This window comes from Hippichthys cyanospilos, chromosome 14 (genome assembly GCF_059441005.1).
Source record: "Hippichthys cyanospilos isolate Australia breed blue-spotted pipefish chromosome 14, RoL_Hcya_1.0, whole genome shotgun sequence".
Classification (NCBI taxonomy): domain Eukaryota; kingdom Metazoa; phylum Chordata; class Actinopteri; order Syngnathiformes; family Syngnathidae; genus Hippichthys; species Hippichthys cyanospilos.
Window position 1 is genome coordinate 5,115,433 of NC_142382.1, and position 17,077 is coordinate 5,132,509.

General features: G+C 42.8%; 2 protein-coding genes across 3 annotated transcripts in view; both read right to left on the reverse strand.

The window, feature by feature from the left end:
- The window catches only part of dync1h1 (dynein, cytoplasmic 1, heavy chain 1), a 29,667-nt gene extending 17,382 nt beyond the window's left edge, over positions 1–12,285 (reverse strand). Inside the window, exons 1-31 of the mRNA XM_088432705.1 lie at positions 11,983–12,285; positions 11,154–11,241; positions 10,720–10,893; positions 10,396–10,651; positions 10,119–10,305; positions 9,317–9,588; positions 8,953–9,180; positions 7,994–8,647; positions 7,272–7,694; positions 7,011–7,190; positions 6,695–6,844; positions 6,466–6,612; positions 6,240–6,380; positions 5,983–6,159; positions 5,778–5,888; positions 5,569–5,688; positions 5,241–5,480; positions 5,008–5,163; positions 4,777–4,890; positions 4,585–4,695; positions 4,292–4,501; positions 4,064–4,210; positions 3,829–3,995; positions 3,576–3,749; positions 2,584–2,938; positions 2,292–2,486; positions 1,835–2,117; positions 1,658–1,758; positions 635–794; positions 300–540; positions 54–237 (exon numbers count right to left, since the gene is read on the reverse strand). Coding sequence (XP_088288831.1) covers positions 54–237; positions 300–540; positions 635–794; positions 1,658–1,758; positions 1,835–2,117; positions 2,292–2,486; positions 2,584–2,938; positions 3,576–3,749; positions 3,829–3,995; positions 4,064–4,210; positions 4,292–4,501; positions 4,585–4,695; positions 4,777–4,890; positions 5,008–5,163; positions 5,241–5,480; positions 5,569–5,688; positions 5,778–5,888; positions 5,983–6,159; positions 6,240–6,380; positions 6,466–6,612; positions 6,695–6,844; positions 7,011–7,190; positions 7,272–7,694; positions 7,994–8,647; positions 8,953–9,180; positions 9,317–9,588; positions 10,119–10,305; positions 10,396–10,651; positions 10,720–10,893; positions 11,154–11,241; positions 11,983–12,232 — 6,396 coding nt within the window. The 5' untranslated portion in view covers positions 12,233–12,285. The remainder of the gene's footprint in view (positions 1–53; positions 238–299; positions 541–634; positions 795–1,657; positions 1,759–1,834; positions 2,118–2,291; positions 2,487–2,583; positions 2,939–3,575; positions 3,750–3,828; positions 3,996–4,063; positions 4,211–4,291; positions 4,502–4,584; positions 4,696–4,776; positions 4,891–5,007; positions 5,164–5,240; positions 5,481–5,568; positions 5,689–5,777; positions 5,889–5,982; positions 6,160–6,239; positions 6,381–6,465; positions 6,613–6,694; positions 6,845–7,010; positions 7,191–7,271; positions 7,695–7,993; positions 8,648–8,952; positions 9,181–9,316; positions 9,589–10,118; positions 10,306–10,395; positions 10,652–10,719; positions 10,894–11,153; positions 11,242–11,982) is intronic.
- A 356-nt stretch (positions 12,286–12,641) lies between these two features.
- tmem30b (transmembrane protein 30B) lies at positions 12,642–16,793 on the reverse strand. Of its 2 annotated transcripts, none has more exons than XM_088434083.1 (8): positions 16,683–16,793; positions 16,212–16,410; positions 15,902–16,009; positions 15,201–15,308; positions 15,033–15,123; positions 14,811–14,948; positions 14,042–14,248; positions 12,642–13,320 (listed from the first exon to the last, which is right to left on the reverse strand). In XM_088434083.1, exons 2-8 carry the CDS (start codon positions 16,398–16,400, stop codon positions 13,142–13,144), a joined length of 1,020 nt encoding a protein of 339 aa, XP_088290209.1. In that variant the 5' UTR covers positions 16,401–16,410; positions 16,683–16,793; the 3' UTR covers positions 12,642–13,141. The 2 variants fall into 2 exon arrangements, with proteins under 2 accessions (XP_088290209.1, XP_088290210.1); XM_088434084.1 differs by having other exon boundaries at positions 16,763–16,786.
- Positions 16,794–17,077: the final 284 nt, after the last annotated feature.

Below are 17,077 nucleotides of genomic sequence, written 5' to 3' on the forward strand. Positions count from 1 at the left end.
ATCATAGTTTATCTGTAAGAGCCATTGAAAATCATAATCAAAAATCGCCTTACCTCTTGTTCGGGTAGGTTCTCAGCAATATCATTCTCATCAACGACCTCCCCACGTTCAAGCTTCTCCCTTTTGATCCTCTGGATGCGTTCACGCTTCACATTGCCAGCACTTATCAGCACGCTCTTGAGAGCTCGGAGGCCAAAATCGTAGTGACTCTGGGATGAGAGCTGCTCGTCACACAGCCTGAAATGGAAGCGTATCAGTTACCAAGTCCTTTTGAATGCAATCTGATTTTTTTTTCTTACTTGAAGAAGGGTACAATTTTCTTGGCCAGGATCTCCGCTGTGCGGAAACCTTGAGAGTAGAGCATGACCTGGGCGATGAGTTGGCGATCCGGCTTGGTCATGGCCAAGCTGCGGAAGAGCTTCTTCAAGTTGTCGGGCAGGTTGGATCGACCTGCGTAGCCAGGATTCATGGTGATGAAGATGGCCATGTCTGGGCTCACCTTCACCTGCTTGTTCAGCAGCTCGGTGGTGACAGGCACACCTGAAAGGATGACAACAGATGCGTTTTATCATGGTACACTTTTAAGCATTTTTTTCCTGCTCCCTGTGTGTCATAGATTTTGGATATTTCATACTCTTATCTCTGTTGGGGTTGCTGTGCTCCCTCAAGGCCACCTGGATGTACTGGACTTGCTGAGACACGGCAGACAGCATTCTCTCCTCCAGACGATTGAACTCGTCGAAGCAGCCCCAAGCACCGACCTGACACAGTCCCACGAAGATACGACCCATGGCCTAGAGTGGAAACAAACGACATATTAAGCAAGACTCCATGAACTAATTTGGAATCATATTTTTGTACTTTAATCCCGAGTACCTGGAGCATGGACTTTATTAAATAATAAAAGTATGACATTATTATAGGGACACTGAATGTATGGTTGAAGGTATTTGAACCAAAACCGAAAATGCAATAGAACAATTGTGTATTTGGGTAAATGATATTTTTCTGAATACATCTCATTTTTGAATGACCAATCAAATGGTTTCTTTCTTTCCCCCATATATTTTTTTTAAATTTTATTTCTCAAATCACACTGGCAAGTGTGCATGGCAGTTGAAACCATTTTCACGAGTACTCTGATAAACAAGACGACACAAAAAAAAAATCACAATGACATACAATTTTAAAGCAAGAATAGAAAGACAATTCCACTAAAGCATTTTTTTTTAAATATATAGAATTAATGTCAATTTCCTATATTTCTCATTGGTAATTTCTAGTCCATGATCAAAAGACTGCTCTGAGAGAGGCCTGACAATAGTAACCGGTTACCAGAGCGAGTACCTTGAAATAAGTAAAAGAACTAGCCCCATACTTCAGTACTCACCCGTCTCATCAAAAAGACAACCTTTAACAACCTTTGCACAACTTTAACAACCTTTGAACAACTTCACTTGAGCAGTTAGAATTTTACAATTACTACTCTCAAAACAATAAAAACGAAAAACAAAACAATCTGAATTGTAATTTTTTACATTGTTGTTCTAATCATCGAGCAAATACGCCTAAAGACAGATGAGAGTGATGAAGGAAAGTATAACAGCGGTTCAGTGCAGTATGGAACAATAGTGGAACCAACAACACTTAGCTGTACCTGGAAGTCAAAAGTCTCATCACAGTTGAAGACCAAGACAAAGCGACCAAGCTGGTGACCCAGAGCTTTCACAGACTCAGTCTTTCCTGTGCCAGCAGGACCTAGAAGAAACCAGGTTTATTCAGTGAGATCCGTTTTTAAAACAAATTCTTAGGGACACTCAAAATGCAAACATACCAAACGGTGACCCTCCGAGACGAGCTTCCAGAGCTTGAGTCATGGTCAGGTAGCAACGGTCGGTCAGCGGTGTCTGGACAAGCTTATCCTGGACGCCCAAGTATTCGAAGCCGTAGTTGAACTTTGCGTTGGCCATCTGGATGGATAGTTGCTGCAGCACGTCCGTCTGCTTCGGATCGAAGTAAAACCGCATCTGACTAAGCCACTCGAAAGACTTGGGGTTGTCTATCTTGTTCTTGATCAGGGTCCTGGTCACGTCCCGTTGGTGCACGAGCTCTGTGATCTGATTGGTGGACAGAAAAAAGGACAATAATTCAAATAAATACAAATCTGTGCTTGCACCATTGAACAAAAACACACACACAAACAAGTGAGGTAAACTTGGAATTCGGGGATATCCGAAGTCAAGCTAGCACTGTGATAATAAAAGAATTTAAGATGTTTTTTTTTCTCTGACCAAATGTTCTAGTTTCCTCCTGCGAAGTGGAGGTTGCTCCATCAGCACAGTGTCAGCCAGCACGTTGAGGGTTGCCTCCACGTTTGACAGCACGCCGTGAATGGGACTCATGTCCCCACCGCCGGAAACTGTAGTCAAGGCAGACTCAATGTTCTCGGACCAGGCGATTTGTGTGGACAGCACGACCAACTGGGCCTGTGGAGGGCAAAGGCGAAGAGGTTCCTCTAATGATTCGCAATCTCAACAACTCTTGTGTTTTACTAAATAAGACAGGAACAGCATGAGAGCCAACCTGATAACGATCGATCCAGTCGATGTACTGGCTCAGGTCCACAGCGGTGCCCTTGTTGAAAGCCGTGACCTCCGTGACGGATTCTGCCAACAGCTTGGCCAACGTAACCCTCATCTCCTTCTCAACCAATGTGAGCCACTCGTTTATCTTGGGGTGCTCCGTGATGGAGACGGGCGTCTTGTAGACGACCTCCTCGCCCTCGCGGGATGATATGCCCAGCACTTCGGTGTTGTCATCATTGAGCAAGATGCTGGAGACGCCGGCGAACATCTTTTTGAAGTGTTTCTGCAGTTTGGCCACGTTCTTGCTGTTGCCGATGATCTCCAGGAGATCCTCGTCTCCCACAAAGTAGAATCTGGAGTGAGCAGTTTAAAAGAGAGTGTCATAAACGATATATATGGATGAATTGTAGCAAACTCGGATTTACATTCTTATGCTTGAAAATAATTCTATGCGATCTAAACTTCATAGAATATACAATTTTGGCTAGTTTATCACAGAAGCACTTTAAGACTACGTTTTTGCCTTAATGCAAAATAAAATGTTGCAACAGAGCTAATGTAAACAGTTTTAACGCAAGCGGGGTTATATTGACTTTGCAACTGACAAAAAGAGAAGAAATATTGGTGCCAACGGTGATCTCACTGTTGAAGCAGATTTCCCGATTCCCGATCTGTTTTCCTTTCATTGCGCCAAAGCAAAGTCACAACACAACTAGCTAAACTCATGTTACTTAAGTAGTTGTGTGCCTGCATGTGCCAGTGTGTAGTTGATGAAAGCACACGCAATCAAGAGAAGCACACTGATTAGTTCCTAGTATTGTTTTTAGCATTAGCATCCTGACTCGAGACTGCTTCTTCTTGAATTTTTTTGAGAGGTGTCAACACTTCACAAGAGTGCTTAGGACACCTACAGGAACTAAGTGGAACTGCAACATGTGTTTAAATGTGCATGATTTATATGTTATAGCTGTTACCAGGCTTTGAATTCACCTTGGAAATGAGGACCTTTCCCTCTCCAAGTATTCTCCCAGGGCCTTCTGGATTTTTCCTAGAAGATCAGCCAGTCTCTCCAGAGACCTTTGCACCCCTTGTATGTTCAGCACATCCATCACCAGTGGCGACTTGGTCACTTTCTTCATCAAAGCCAAGAACTCAGTGCTGATACTATAAAAACAAATTATTTGGAGTTAGATTACATTAAAGTTGTTGGCTGCAAGTAGGAGGAGCGTGGCTCTTTGCTAACCTCTGAAATCTCTGAGTTTCAACTGGCAGCAGATGCTTAATGTCAGCACTGCCCGTGAAGATGCCCTCCAGGTAAACCCATCGGCGTTGAACATCGATCCAGACATCAAACAGAGCCATAATGCGGTTCAGTTTGTCCTCCCAACTCAAAGCGTCTTCTTCAAACACCTAAGTGAAAAGGCAAAGCATGTCATGAATGCAGTTTTGCAGGCAATGGATCTAACTTTAACACTGACCTTGTAGTATGGCGACAACTTCATTGCAGACACGCTGTTGATGTGCTCTTTGACTTTGTTAAAGAGGTCATCCCATCCTCTGATCAGTCGACACTTATTTTGGTAATTGACCAAGTCGAGCTCATAGGAGTTCCACACCTCGCGGATCTGCAGAGCAGGCAAGACTTAGTCCCGAGCAAAATACTTAAAAAGTCAAATGTAATGAAGCGCTGCCTGATGCGAGCTGACCTGTTTAAGAAACTCCTCCAGAGCCATCTCACCCTGGGCCACCAAGAGAACATCTTTCACGACCATCTCGTTCTTCTGCAAATCCACATCCCAGATCTGACCCAGGGTCAGTTCCGACAGCACCCAGTTGACGTGCAGACGCTTCATTAGCTGCTTCCAGTGGCGGTCTTTCAGAGCCTCTGACTTCAGCTCGATCACCAACATGTTTACCTGTTAAAAACAAAAACTAAATAAATATTTAATCGAGGGATATGCATTTTAATGTATTTTGAGAGTCGAAGAACCATGTTGACCTTAAGATATCCTTTAAGCAGCCTCTGGACATATTCGTAAGAAGCATACTGTCTTAGCCTTGCTTGGAAGTTCTTCAGCTGGTTCAGAAGAGCATCTAGATTTTGACGAAGCTACAAACACAAAAAAAGGATCTTTAAATACCAGAATAATTCAGTAAAACATTTAACAGAGCTTTCTACTTGAGTTATTACCTTACGAGGTTGAACAGATACCCATGGCTGCTCCTTCATCTGGTCAATCTGTTCCCACACCTTTGAAAGCTCGGACCACACTTCCTTCAGGTCATGCAACTCCTCTAGTGCTACCTACAATTTTGAAAGAGCAATTCGGTCGTTGCGAAATGAACCAGTAATGAACCAAAAAAAAAACACCATAACCACTTAGGTTATGGTGGGTTTTTTTTGGTTGGTATTTCATCTTACCTGGACCCTCTCCTCACTGCCACTGAGCAAGCCAGTGTCAGTGAGCTCCAGGGCCTCTTTGGCACGAGCACATTTCTCCCTTTCAACTTTCAGACGACCAAAGTTGCCTTCATAGATGGTTAGAGATTGAAGAGCCTCCTCGGGGCGAAGGTTACCCTTTTGGACATTATGAAAGAATTAGGTTTGGTGTTATTTGATGAATAGCCCAAAATCCAAAACCAGTTTTCTCTTACAGCGACTGGTTTAGTCTTCTCCCAGTCATTTAGCAAGTCAGTGGTGCGGTTCTCTACGGCTTTGTCCTCCTGGACGATCTTCATTTGCAGGTTGGCCACCTGCTGCTGGATAGCAGTGTCCTTGCGCTTCATGATGTCACTGAATGCGCCCCATTCACCCTCAATGTTATCAATGTAGAGCCATGATGGAGGGAATTGGAATCTCTGCTTTTCCAGCAAACGCTGCCCATTGCGGAACAACTAAGAAAGAGAATCACAATTGAAAACAGCTCTCATCACAGTTATGATTTAATAATTAAAAAAAAAGTGTGTTGAACTGACTACTCACGTCCACATTTTTCTCAAATTGCTTGATTTTGCGCTTCAGAGTCTGGACATATGTGATAAAGTTGACAGCATCGGATGTGCTCGCGGTATCCACGGAATGCTGCTCCAGGTCTTGACGGGACTAGAATGACATATCAATGTGTTGTGTAACATTAATATAAACTCTATATTTGTGATGCGCATCTAAAAAAGAAAGTTGTCGGGGTTTACCTTGGATATTTGGGAATGGAAGTCCTGCATGTTCTGACCCAGCATCTGGCCAAACTTGCTGAGGACCTCTTTGTGCCACGAGTCATATTTCAAATTCACCTTTGACTGTACCTGTAAAAGGAAAAAAAAAAAATCATATTGCAGCAAGAAGGTGCATACGATCCGTACAGTCATAAAAATAATAAAGAAAAACTGTTGTTCTTACTTTGCCATAGTCAATGACCGCCGGTCCAAACTCTTTTCGTGTCTCTGCATTGTCAAAGGTCCCACGTGCTTTGCGGATCTGAACAAGCAGGGCCTGCCATTTGGTGAGGTCCTCCCCGAGACGGTTGTAGATGTTCTCAGCCTGCATGTCCCACAAGCACTGATACTGTAGCCACACCTGTATGGAGACAACCACAATTGAAGAAGTGAAGGAAACAGCTTGGATGTAACATGTAAATCAGGCTGAGCAATACTTACTTTGACATACTGCTCCACCTCACCGACTATGTCTTCCACTGCATTGTATGCCTCCTCCAAAGCTGCAGGCCCGTCTGGCATCCTAGTCAGAGCGTTGCGGTAGAACTTCTCTTCCTCTGATAACTCATAGTGGACCCCAACCTGGTGAAGATTTATTCAACAATTAACATGGAATCTTGGGCTTCCTCTGTGGCATCGTAAACCAATAGAATAATATGTTCTTTACCTGGTATCTCTGGCTCTGGATTCTGGGAAGTGAAAGGATGACCATTTTCCAAGAGAACATCTCTTGGTAGAGCTTGTAACGACAGTCTTCAATGGGCGGATTCAAGTAGATGACCTGGTTGGTGATCCTCAGCTCATGGACAACATTCTAGGAAAAGGAAGTGTTTTTTTTTTTTTTTTAATGGCAAAATTCACAATTTTAAAGCATCTTTATTTTCTATGACACTGACCTTGATCTTGGGCTCACCCCCTGGTTTATGGCTCACTTGTGGAGCCTCTGTATCCATGTCTACATCAGCTTTATCCTCCACTTGGCCGCGGAGCACCTGGGTCCAGGCCTTGAGTCCGGCCTGCAGACGTACTCCCAGGATACGCTCAATCTAAACAGATTTAGGGGTGAAATTAATATTCAGAGCAGTACGAAGAACAGATAGTTTGTATATTCTCTATATTTTCTGTACACCTGCATAGGTTTTGTCCAGTCACTCTGGTTAACTTTCAAATCCCCAAAACATGCAAGTTAGGTTAATCGAAGACTCAAATCACCTCAATGTCCAGCTTGTTGACCCAGATGGGCAAGTTGGAGTAAGAGTGCAAATTGAGGTCGTCCACAGCTTTTTGAACCCGGCTGAGAATGTCAGAAAAGGTCTTGTGGTCAAACATGCAGGTATCCAGGGAGCGGACCTCCAGATCTATCTTTTCCTCAATCAGCAAAAGGTCATCCACCTGAAAACATCACACAATACTCATAGATCACTCATCAATCAGGTTTAAATAAATAAATAATGCTACCTAGTCCACACTGACCTTCTCCTGAAAGTTGAAGACAGTTTCAGCCAGCCGCTGAACATAAGGATCCAGCTTGTAGGATTCCCATACAAGAGTGATACCCTCGGTAATAAGCGCCTGGACCTCCTTTTTCAGGCCGGCCACAAGGAGAGAGATGGAGGACCTCTCCTCCACCTTCTCGCAAGTACGTTCATAAGTGCGAACACTTTCGATCAGAGAGATTGCGAACGGGTAGAGCTGGTTGGCTTGGTGGGCCTTGTTGACGATGGCCAGCGGCACACGGAAGCTCAGCCACTTGAGGTTGCGTACTTCTTTGGACAGCGTGATGATTTCTGGGAGGAAGTTGACTTTGAGTTTCAGCATGTTTCCTGTGCGACCTCGGGCACGGGTGCTTTCAATGGTGAAGATGCGACCAGACACTCCAAGGTTCCGCTGCTGAACCTGATCATGAAAAAAAAGGTTTCAGTGAGCAAGGTGATGCTAAAAATAAATAGTTAAGTAAAAGAAAAGTGGTTTTGGCTACTGCATCATTTGCTGCCATTACAGTACACTTTTCAATTACATGTTTTCCCAATGGAGATAGGTAGGGAGGTTCTAATGTTACTGATACTTCCAATTACAAAACACATAATCAAATAGTCAATGTCAATGTCCTGAGGGTCTTGAAGATGTCAAAATGTTCTAACATGGCAGGCACCCAAATGATATCTTCCCCCAAATGAACAGAAACTACTTTGTACCTTGCGTGCCCAGTCGTCAAAAATCTCTTGAGTGTTGAGCTTGGCCCTGAAGCTATCTCCATCCTGCTTCAGCTTGAGCCCCTCCACGTAATTTTCCCAGCCTTTGCCAAGAATATCCTCCACTCTCTTCATATACGCAGTCAATTGCCGGTCGATCTGCTTGGCCCAGATGATGGATCCCGACACCGGAGGCAGGTCTCGCACGTGGCTCATCTTGCACGCTTGGCTCTGAGGGTACTGCACCTTGAACTTGTCGTGCAGCGACTCAATGTCGTCCTTCACGCGCTGAATGAGCTGCGTCTGGTACTCGCGGATGGCACCGCGGATATGGGGGCGCACGAAGAGCGCATTGAATCGGGAGAAAATGCGGAACATCTCGTTGGCGTTCTTGGCTGTGCCCAGCTGGTCACGCAAGCGGGCGGTGATGCGGGTCTCCACGCGATCAATGCGCTCGTCGTAACGCTTCATGGCAGCTTCCCAGGCTTCCATGCCCTCTTTGGACACATCCAAGCCATCCACCTCTTTGACGTTCTCGTAGGCCAGGTTGACCTCCTCGATGGCGTTGGCATCGGCCGCGTCGAAGAGAACTCCAGCTACCTTCATGTCCTGAGGCTCCACAGTCTCTCCTGGAGCATGCTGCGGCACAGCGGAGATCTGGAGACACGCAGTTGCAGAAATTTGCGATTAGATGATTTGATAGTAAAATATCAGAACTCTAACATATAGACACTAGTGAGCAATTAAAAAAAAGACAATGACAACAATTCCATTTTTTGATCCATTATTTTCTGGGCCAAATGTAGAAAAAACTTCAGCTACCTTCACAAAATAACATCAGTTGTGATACTGATAATCTTGCGCCGTTTACAACAGAGATCGGTTATTCCACGCAAAGTCCAAAAACGGTCTTCCGAGAGAAGTCAAACTTGAGTGTAAAATAATTTAAATAATCTGCTCACCTGAGGCCTTAGCACGCGGACAATGACGGCCCTCAGCTGCTCGTGCTGCCTTCTGAAGCATCTCATGTGATCCAGGCGGGACTGGAGCTTCCTGTGGGCGGGACTAAGACGCCACACCATCTTCAGGTTCTCTTCTCGCTTCCTCTTCACGATGTCCCTCAGGATCACCTGAAGTTTCTCACACTCATCCTCCCAGGTCTGGAACACCTCGAAACACGCCACCATCACCTGTAGAAGAAGAACAGTGAGCTCCCACATAGGTATTTTGCTGCCATCTTCTAACATTTATAAGCAATTGAAAACCAATTTGTGCACGTGTGTATTGTTAGATTTAGAAGAGGTGATTTAAATGCTTGAATCATACCTTTTCAAATTCCTCGTAGGCGACATGCATAAGCTTTCTGGTGCCCAACACCTTCAAAAGCTGTGAGCTCAAATCTCTGGAGATAGCCTCGACCAAGCGCAGGGCTCTCTGAATGGGGTATTTAGTGTTCCTGATTTTCTTCAGGTGTGTGAAAATGGCCATCAGAGCTTGGCGGATTTTATCAAGCTCAGAGGCGGAGAGCAGGTCATTCAGAGGGAAGTCTTTCATCAGAGGGTTGTAGTCATTGACAGTTTCCAAGGCATGTTTCAGACCTGCAGAGTGACAAATATGCTGATTACAAGAGATGAAAAAGGACAATGAGGCACAGCATTCTTTGACAAGATTTCAAGTTTTGAATGGCAGTAACTGAGCCCAACATGGGCTAAATTTGACACCAATTGGCTGTACCTCGCAACTTCCTGTTCACAAACATTTAGAAGGGACAGCAGCGTGGCATATCGAGAGTCGTCATGTTTTGACAATATATGCAATATTTTAATCTCCTAATACTTTAGTATGTTTTCCATTGATGTCACACATCAAAAATGTCAAAAAGCCCGAGTTAGGCCCTTAAAGACATTTCAACAAAGATCTGCTCACACTGTAGGCACATTTAAATCCGACATGGAAACTTTATTGCTCACTGTCCTTTTGTTATCAATAAAATTTTGCCATCTTTATGACTTTAGAGTTTCTGTTTGTTTTACCCCCTCAACAAAGCACAATAAATGTGCCCTGTGTACAAAATGCGTCATACAAATAAACTCAGCTTGCCTAAAATACAAACTGGCTGTCAACTCACCCGTGTCTGTATCAAAACTGACAGTAGCATGGAAACGTTTGCCGTGCTTGAGGATGTCCAGAGTGAGCAGAACCTCCGGGCTCTCTCTCTTCTCCTGGATCCTGTTGAGAGCCCGCTCTAGGTTGAGCCAGAAACTGATCTCCTGCAGGGCTGTGCCTGATGCAGGGTCACGGTCCAGCTTTGTCACCTAAAAGAAAAATAGGAATGATGTGAGCTTCACTTAGAAATGCGTTATGCTTTTGTACATTGAGACGAAAAAAAAAAAACAAAAACGTACTTTCTGAATCTCCCTGATCCAGCGGTTGACTCCAGACTGCAGCTGGTTCAAGAAGGTGGCATCCTCCACTTTATCCCCAAAATCAGTGACTTTGGGTTTCTCTCCACGCTCGTAGCATTGCTTTGCAATGTTTGTGATGATAGGGTGGATGAGCAGACTGATCTCGGGGATTTCGATGTTTTGCTGCAAATGCAGGAGCCCCATCTCAAGCTCTGCAATCTTTTTCTCCACCGAAGGTGCCATTTTGTCCCCGTCCCTGAAGGAAATGAAAAAATAAGTGTGGTGCACATGCAAGAGGGAGCATCGTCCAAGGGTAATATTTACCTGTCTGCCCTGCCGGACTCACGAATGTATGACTTGAAGTACGGAGCGACGGCATTGCTAATGAATGAGTGGAGAGTCTCGTAAGGAGAATCCTCGCTCAGTGTCAGGACGCGGACTTGGGTCGATATGGGTTTGTCTGCATCAATGACGCCTATCCTCTTGATAAGAGCCAAGCTGCAGGAGAGAGGTCATGATTGTGTGTGTTGAAAAGAACAACAAAATTCCAGGAATTTTCAATGTTGGAACCTTTCCATGAGAATTATTGGGAATTCACACTTTCGGTCTACTTTTTTATATATCAGAAATCATACATTTTAGTCCATAATCCATCTGTTTTTTAGTGTTACTTGTATGATGTCTATGAGTTTGTCATTTTTAAGTAAACTTAGTTACTTACAAAAAAAAATAGTAATGACTTTTTGAAGCAGGTTTACCTGTTAGACTTAAGTCCATAATGTATGTCGATGCTGATGTTGTAAGTGATGCACTCTTTATCTTCCTCTCCTTCGTCGCCAACATCCTCTGGGAAAATATCACATTATTACTTGTCATAAGTTACATCTTAGGATAGCATCAACAGCTTTTTATTCTGAGGCTCAGAACCACCTAGCCGGAAGGAAATAGAATATAATGTGTTCATTGATCCATGCTGAGTCACATGATAGAATCCAAAAAAGCCGCATGACTCTCCCAGTTTAGTGAGATTATTTCTAATCTTTTCATTTATTTCGTACAGTAAAGTGTCTTTTATTTTTGTCATAGTTACAAGGAATTATGTGCAGATCGATCATGTTTGTGGATGCTAGCACACCCAAAGTGGTGCAGCGTTGGTCTCCATTCAAAATCGATGAGCTGGATAAAGATGTTGACTCATTGTTCTTCTCTGCACCAATGAAGAAAAAATAAAACAACTTTTTCTTCAGGTTTTGTTTCTTAATGTTGTCTGCACTGAGAATGATTCGTGGCGGGGGCATTGTCTTGCGACAGCAATAAAACTCAACTCTGTGGCATTCACGAATTCTCAGTTTAATCGGAAACAACACATGCAGGAGTAGTGGATTTTTTTACGGTTCTCGTTAACATTTATTCTTGTTTTCGCTCATCGAGAACACGAGTGGTAGTTCGCCAAGCCTATGAAACTCCGCTCAAATTAATCTTGCATTGTCTTTTTGAGAACAACAGAACTATTTCAGGCCATGTCTGGTTCATGGCTGCAGACGGGCTAGCGAGGTTAGCCGCCCAAAAATGACGAAGAGCTTTTACCTTTAAGTGCGCTTCGCTCAACCAAGATAGTGTGGACTTGAGGGTCACTCAAGAATTTCCGCATTTGCTCCACCGTGCTCTTCTCCTCCAGGGAGGTTTCCAGGGAGGCCGGGGCCTCGCCGCCATCTTCCAGGAGCAGCGGGACGAGCTTGCGAATATGCTTTTGGAGCACCGATGTATCCGCCACTTTTTGGACGGCCGACACTTCCATGGAGCCGCTGTTGTCTTCGCCCCCGCCTCCGTCGGACATCCTGCTAAGCGGTCTGCGACCACCGGTAAACACCGTACGATGAACAAAAGAAAATTGACTTGCTGTGATGGATTCGGCTGCGGTCACAAACTGGGTGCCGCTGTCAAATCGCACCACCTCGGACGTCAGATTTATGAGCAATGAATTGTGGTACTTGTAGTTTAAAAGAGGCCGCTTTATATCGAAGCGTGGCCTTTAAAACTGCATTACCCAGAAGGCAAAGGAGAGACGCCGATGATTTTCGTTGACGTGTAAGACCGCTAGGGGGTAGGAGGGAGATGTCTGGATTTTGTAGGGTGTACAATTTTTTTTTTAATTTATTACGTTTCAAAATTAAAAAAAAAATACACAGCTGAAAATCCCCTTTTTCGCCATTTCATTTATGTGAAATTACACACTAAATTCAGCGTTATTGTATTTTTGCAATATTTTATTGTATAAATAAGGGGAACGATTGTTAAAAGCCTGTACAGAAATGACATTAGTAAAATTTAATTCCCTGTATTTACATTAACACTGTACTATACTCAATGTCCATGTGCTAATGCAATCAGGTAAATCTGTGTACTTTAAATGCTAATTTAAAATGAGTCATCCAATAGCGTAAAACGAAATAACTATCAACATAGAGGAAAAAAAAACCTGAGATAAAACCCCTATCAATACAGAATTTACATGAAGCAGATATATTCTACTTAAATGCAGTAACTCTCTTTGTGCAAATCTTCTTCGTCGTTGACCTTTGGTTTGACTAGAGAGTACACTCGCAACCAGCTGCATAAACTATACATGTTATTGTTAAGGTCTTGGGTTTTGGGTAATGAGCCAGACCTTCCTGTCTCCACTTATGTCCAAATAATTGTAGTGTGCATTTTTAAAGAAGCTGAATGTCCAAACAGCAGGCTTTTCTCACTCCTCCTCGGGGAACTTGAATTTGGCATAAACGATGAGCATGACCACTGACATGACGACGCACAGCGTGCCGATCACCAGGTAGGCAATACCCAGGAACTCGTTCTTGCCTCCCATCCATGACACATTGCTGAACACCACCTTCTTTCTGCCATTGAAGCTCAGCACCGGATAATCTGGGAGGGGGATGACGGTTAAGGAACAACAACAGTGGGACACAATAAAACAACCATCTAAGGTAGCTAGACATTTAAGAAAGCTTAATACACACACACAAAAAAAAAAACGATGCGAACACCACTGACGTGCTAACAGTTGGCATCAACAGCCAAGGATTTAAACACAATTTATTTCAACACAAATTATGGTGCCGTGCATAAAGACTAATAATACAGGTATTATATTCTTCATCCTCTCCAAAAAAAAAAAAAAAAAACGCTATTAGATTTCTTAATAGTAGTAGTTGAAGCATTCTTTTTCACGTGTGCCTGCAGGACTGTATTATACTGCCTCCTAGTGGCTGAGGTAGGCACACCAGTGGAAACAGGTGCAGGTGGAGGCTAACGTTTAGTTTAAATTTGGACCCCCACCCACACACACACGCATCAGAGTACTCATCTAATTCTCAATGTGTAAAAACAAAACCTTGCCCGACCTGCTAGACAGGTTATGTTGCCACTGACACACTTGATCCGCCAACATGTCACATGACACTTTCAGGGGCACACCTCTATGCTGTCTTTCTTCTTTCCAATGTACAATGTGCCATTACCCGATCTGTATGTTAATTAAGCTATTGTACTGTACTTATTGAAAAATATGAGTATCATACTGTTGTCGACATGTCACTTACCATACATTCTTAAGCAACAAATCTGTTACATGGATAAAGGATACTGTATGAGATATTTAAAGTATAGTTTCCTGCTGGCAGGCCTTTGGTGTAGTCCCCCTCGGTAATCCGCCGGTAGAGTTTGCGGAAATCCGGCAGCGCCGCCCTACGCATCCATACTAGGAAGTTTTGGTTGATGAAACCGTTATTGGCAGGGTCTGAGGGGTCCAGCTCATAAGCCGGTCTGGGCCAAAATGGCGGCTTCGCAGTGCCTGAAAAAAAGACAATCGGTTATCCATCTTGTTTTTTTTCTTTTTCTTTTTTAACAGTTTGGCCTCAGAGTGAAGTAATGAAATAAGAACTAATTCATTCACCCTGTTACCATTATAAAACAGTTATAATGATGTAATATTAACTGTCATGTAAATGTGAAGTCAATCATTTTTAGGTCTAAGTCTATTTTTTTGTCTCTCAAAAATGATATTTTTGTAAAGGGTGCGTAGTTGCCTCGCCAACATTCTGACAGCCTTTGTCAAAAAAAATGCATGCTGTTTAAAGCCCCATGGCAAATATCTTTGACAATTAACCAACTGCCCATTATAAGAAGATCAAAATATCTAGATTTCTGCAATAAAAAATAGATAGTCAATCGTGTTGCACCTACGCATGTCACTAACCTGATTTTTCTCTATGGTTTTGATAGTGTTACGGTTCTCTTTGTCTTATTTTCAAATTTACAGTAAGCATCCATTTTTTTAACAATCAAACAATCTTTCTGTCAAATTATTGGTTGTGCTATTTGTTCTTTTGCAGTAAGGGGGACATTGTACTAACCATTGAATGCGTTCCTCAGGGGTGCGACACTGGGGTTTCTAAACTTGATGTTATAATCGGTCCACCAAGCGATTCCTTTCCCATCAAAGGGCACTTCTCTCTGCTGGCCATTCACGTTCTGAAACAGCCTGAATGTGTCTTCAAGGAACAAAAGGAGTATGTGGATGGATAAGAAATCTCTTGACACAGAAAAACAAGATGATTAGGATGAAGCAAACGTACCGTTAAACATGCTGTTTGCTATGGAGCCACATGGCACAATCGGCTGGTTATTGCGGTCAAAGCGATAGGGCTCGCACTGATCATAGGGTTCCTTCGTAAAAGACCATTTGTTAAGAGACGGTGTGCTGACTTCATTTCATCGAAGTGCTTGCCAGTGTTTTAGCTCACCTTAAAGTAAGACAGGTCTCCGTAAAGCTGGCCGTCATCTCTGGACACACCGTACCTTCTGTAGTTCTGGAAGTAATTGGATAAGCCGTAATAAAAGAAAACCGGGCCCTGTCAGACACAAAATCATTCCCCATGGGGAAAAAAAAGAAAACAGTCAAGGGTTAGAAATAGGGGTGCTGTTCAATAGTATTTTTACAGTCTGTATGCAAACATAGAGCAAGATAGCAACCTAAGTGCATTAAAGAGTTAATGGGACAAAAAAGTTTTATAATGTGCTTGTTGGAACCATGATTATCAGTTATTTTTGCTTTCATTTTACATAAGTATTTTTTAAGTAAATTTTACTTGTTATAATTTACTCTAAAAACAATTGGGTTGAAAAAAAAACTAATTACAGGTCAAAAAGGACTGGCCTATTCTTTGTATTATGTAGGTTGAATTTTATTGCATAGAAAAACCCTAAAAATGTGTTGTTTTGCACAGGACAACCTACAAATTTGGGTTATTTTGCAGAAAACAATCCAGAAAATTAGGTCAAATTTACCCAAATTTTAGGTCGGTCCTTTTTTAACCAATCAATTTATTATGTTTTCAGAGCATGGTCTAAATTTTTCTACACAACATTGATTTAATATTAGAAAAGTGGGTGTTTAGACTTTTTAGATCTAATGTATAATAACAGTATAAACAGTCCAGAACACCTCCAACAGGCTGTTGATGGAGAACTGTAGCGTGCAAACACAGTCCCGCACGTTGGGGTCTGAGCACCTAAAGCAAGGCGAGTTCTGTTCAACGCCGGTGTAATCAAGCTGGAAGACAACAAGAAAGTTTGGGTTAGTTACTTACATCAAATCTTTGGTCAGGAGTTTGGTATCATCGTGTAAATATATTTTCCATTCATTTAATTTAAAGCACTTTTGTGGGAAAGGACAAACTCAGCCAAACATGGATCCAAAAAAGAAATCAAGGCGGACAAACATACAGCCAGAGGGTTTGAATTTAACCTTTTACCTCAAGTACTTGGATGCTGCGTGAGGTGATGAGGAGAGCAACGCCAATGCCGATGAAGGCCAGACCGATGATGACAAACCCGGGGATGACAATGCCAGCAGAGAGCATAGGCTGCCAGGCTGGGAGCCTCTGCTGGGTGAATGCAGTGTTGTCGGGCCGGTTGGCCAACTCATTCTCGTCCTTTACCATCCTTTAGGCTCTGAGGAGCAAAATGATGATCATATTTTTGTCTATCTCTCACAAAAACCGTGTTCAGATGTAGTCTCACTTCATAAACCACCTTATTTCAGATATGTATTGTTTTTTTTACTTTAAATGTGTTTTAATATGCTCAGGAACAGAAACAGCGATTGAACAACGTCTACTTCCTGGAACAACACCAACAAATAGCCGAACCCCAAGGTAATTCAATACAAAACCTTAAAAGGATTGATCATAAGTATCTACATGATAATTTTAGCGTTTACTTACACAACAACGATCCAAACAGAAGGAAATCAAACAGACAAAACCCGACTAGTTTTTGGTAGCCGTGCAGCACATCGGCTCACCTTTACCTGCCTTCTTCCGCCTGGTCTGTTAGCCCCGCCTGTTGTTTTGGTCGTTGTGACGTCAAATGTCCATGACAAACCTTAGCCCAGTCAGACGTTTGAAAAAAATAAAAAATAAAAAGGGGAAAAAAAGCCGATCATTTTTTTTTTAAAGAAGTCTGTCAACATTGTTAAAATATCTGAGAGAAATAAAAAAAAGCTTTCAAAACAATCATTTGAATTAACCTCTTACTCAAGATCCCTTCCATGTTTATTTATTGATGTACATGTTTGTTTGATCTTATTTGTTGTCTATGTATATTATTGAATGTATAG

Coding starts and splice junctions, on each gene's coding strand:
- tmem30b (XM_088434083.1), bottom strand. CDS start 16,400: ATGGTAAAGGACGAGAATGAGTTGGCCAACCGGCCCGACAACACTGCA. Junction 15,124..15,200: donor GAGACCTGTCTTACTTTAAG/GTGAGCTAAAAC, acceptor TCTTTTACGAAG/GAACCCTATGATCAGTGCGA. Junction 14,249..14,810: donor CCTGAGGAACGCATTCAATG/GTTAGTACAATG, acceptor TCTTTTTTTCAG/GCACTGCGAAGCCGCCATTT.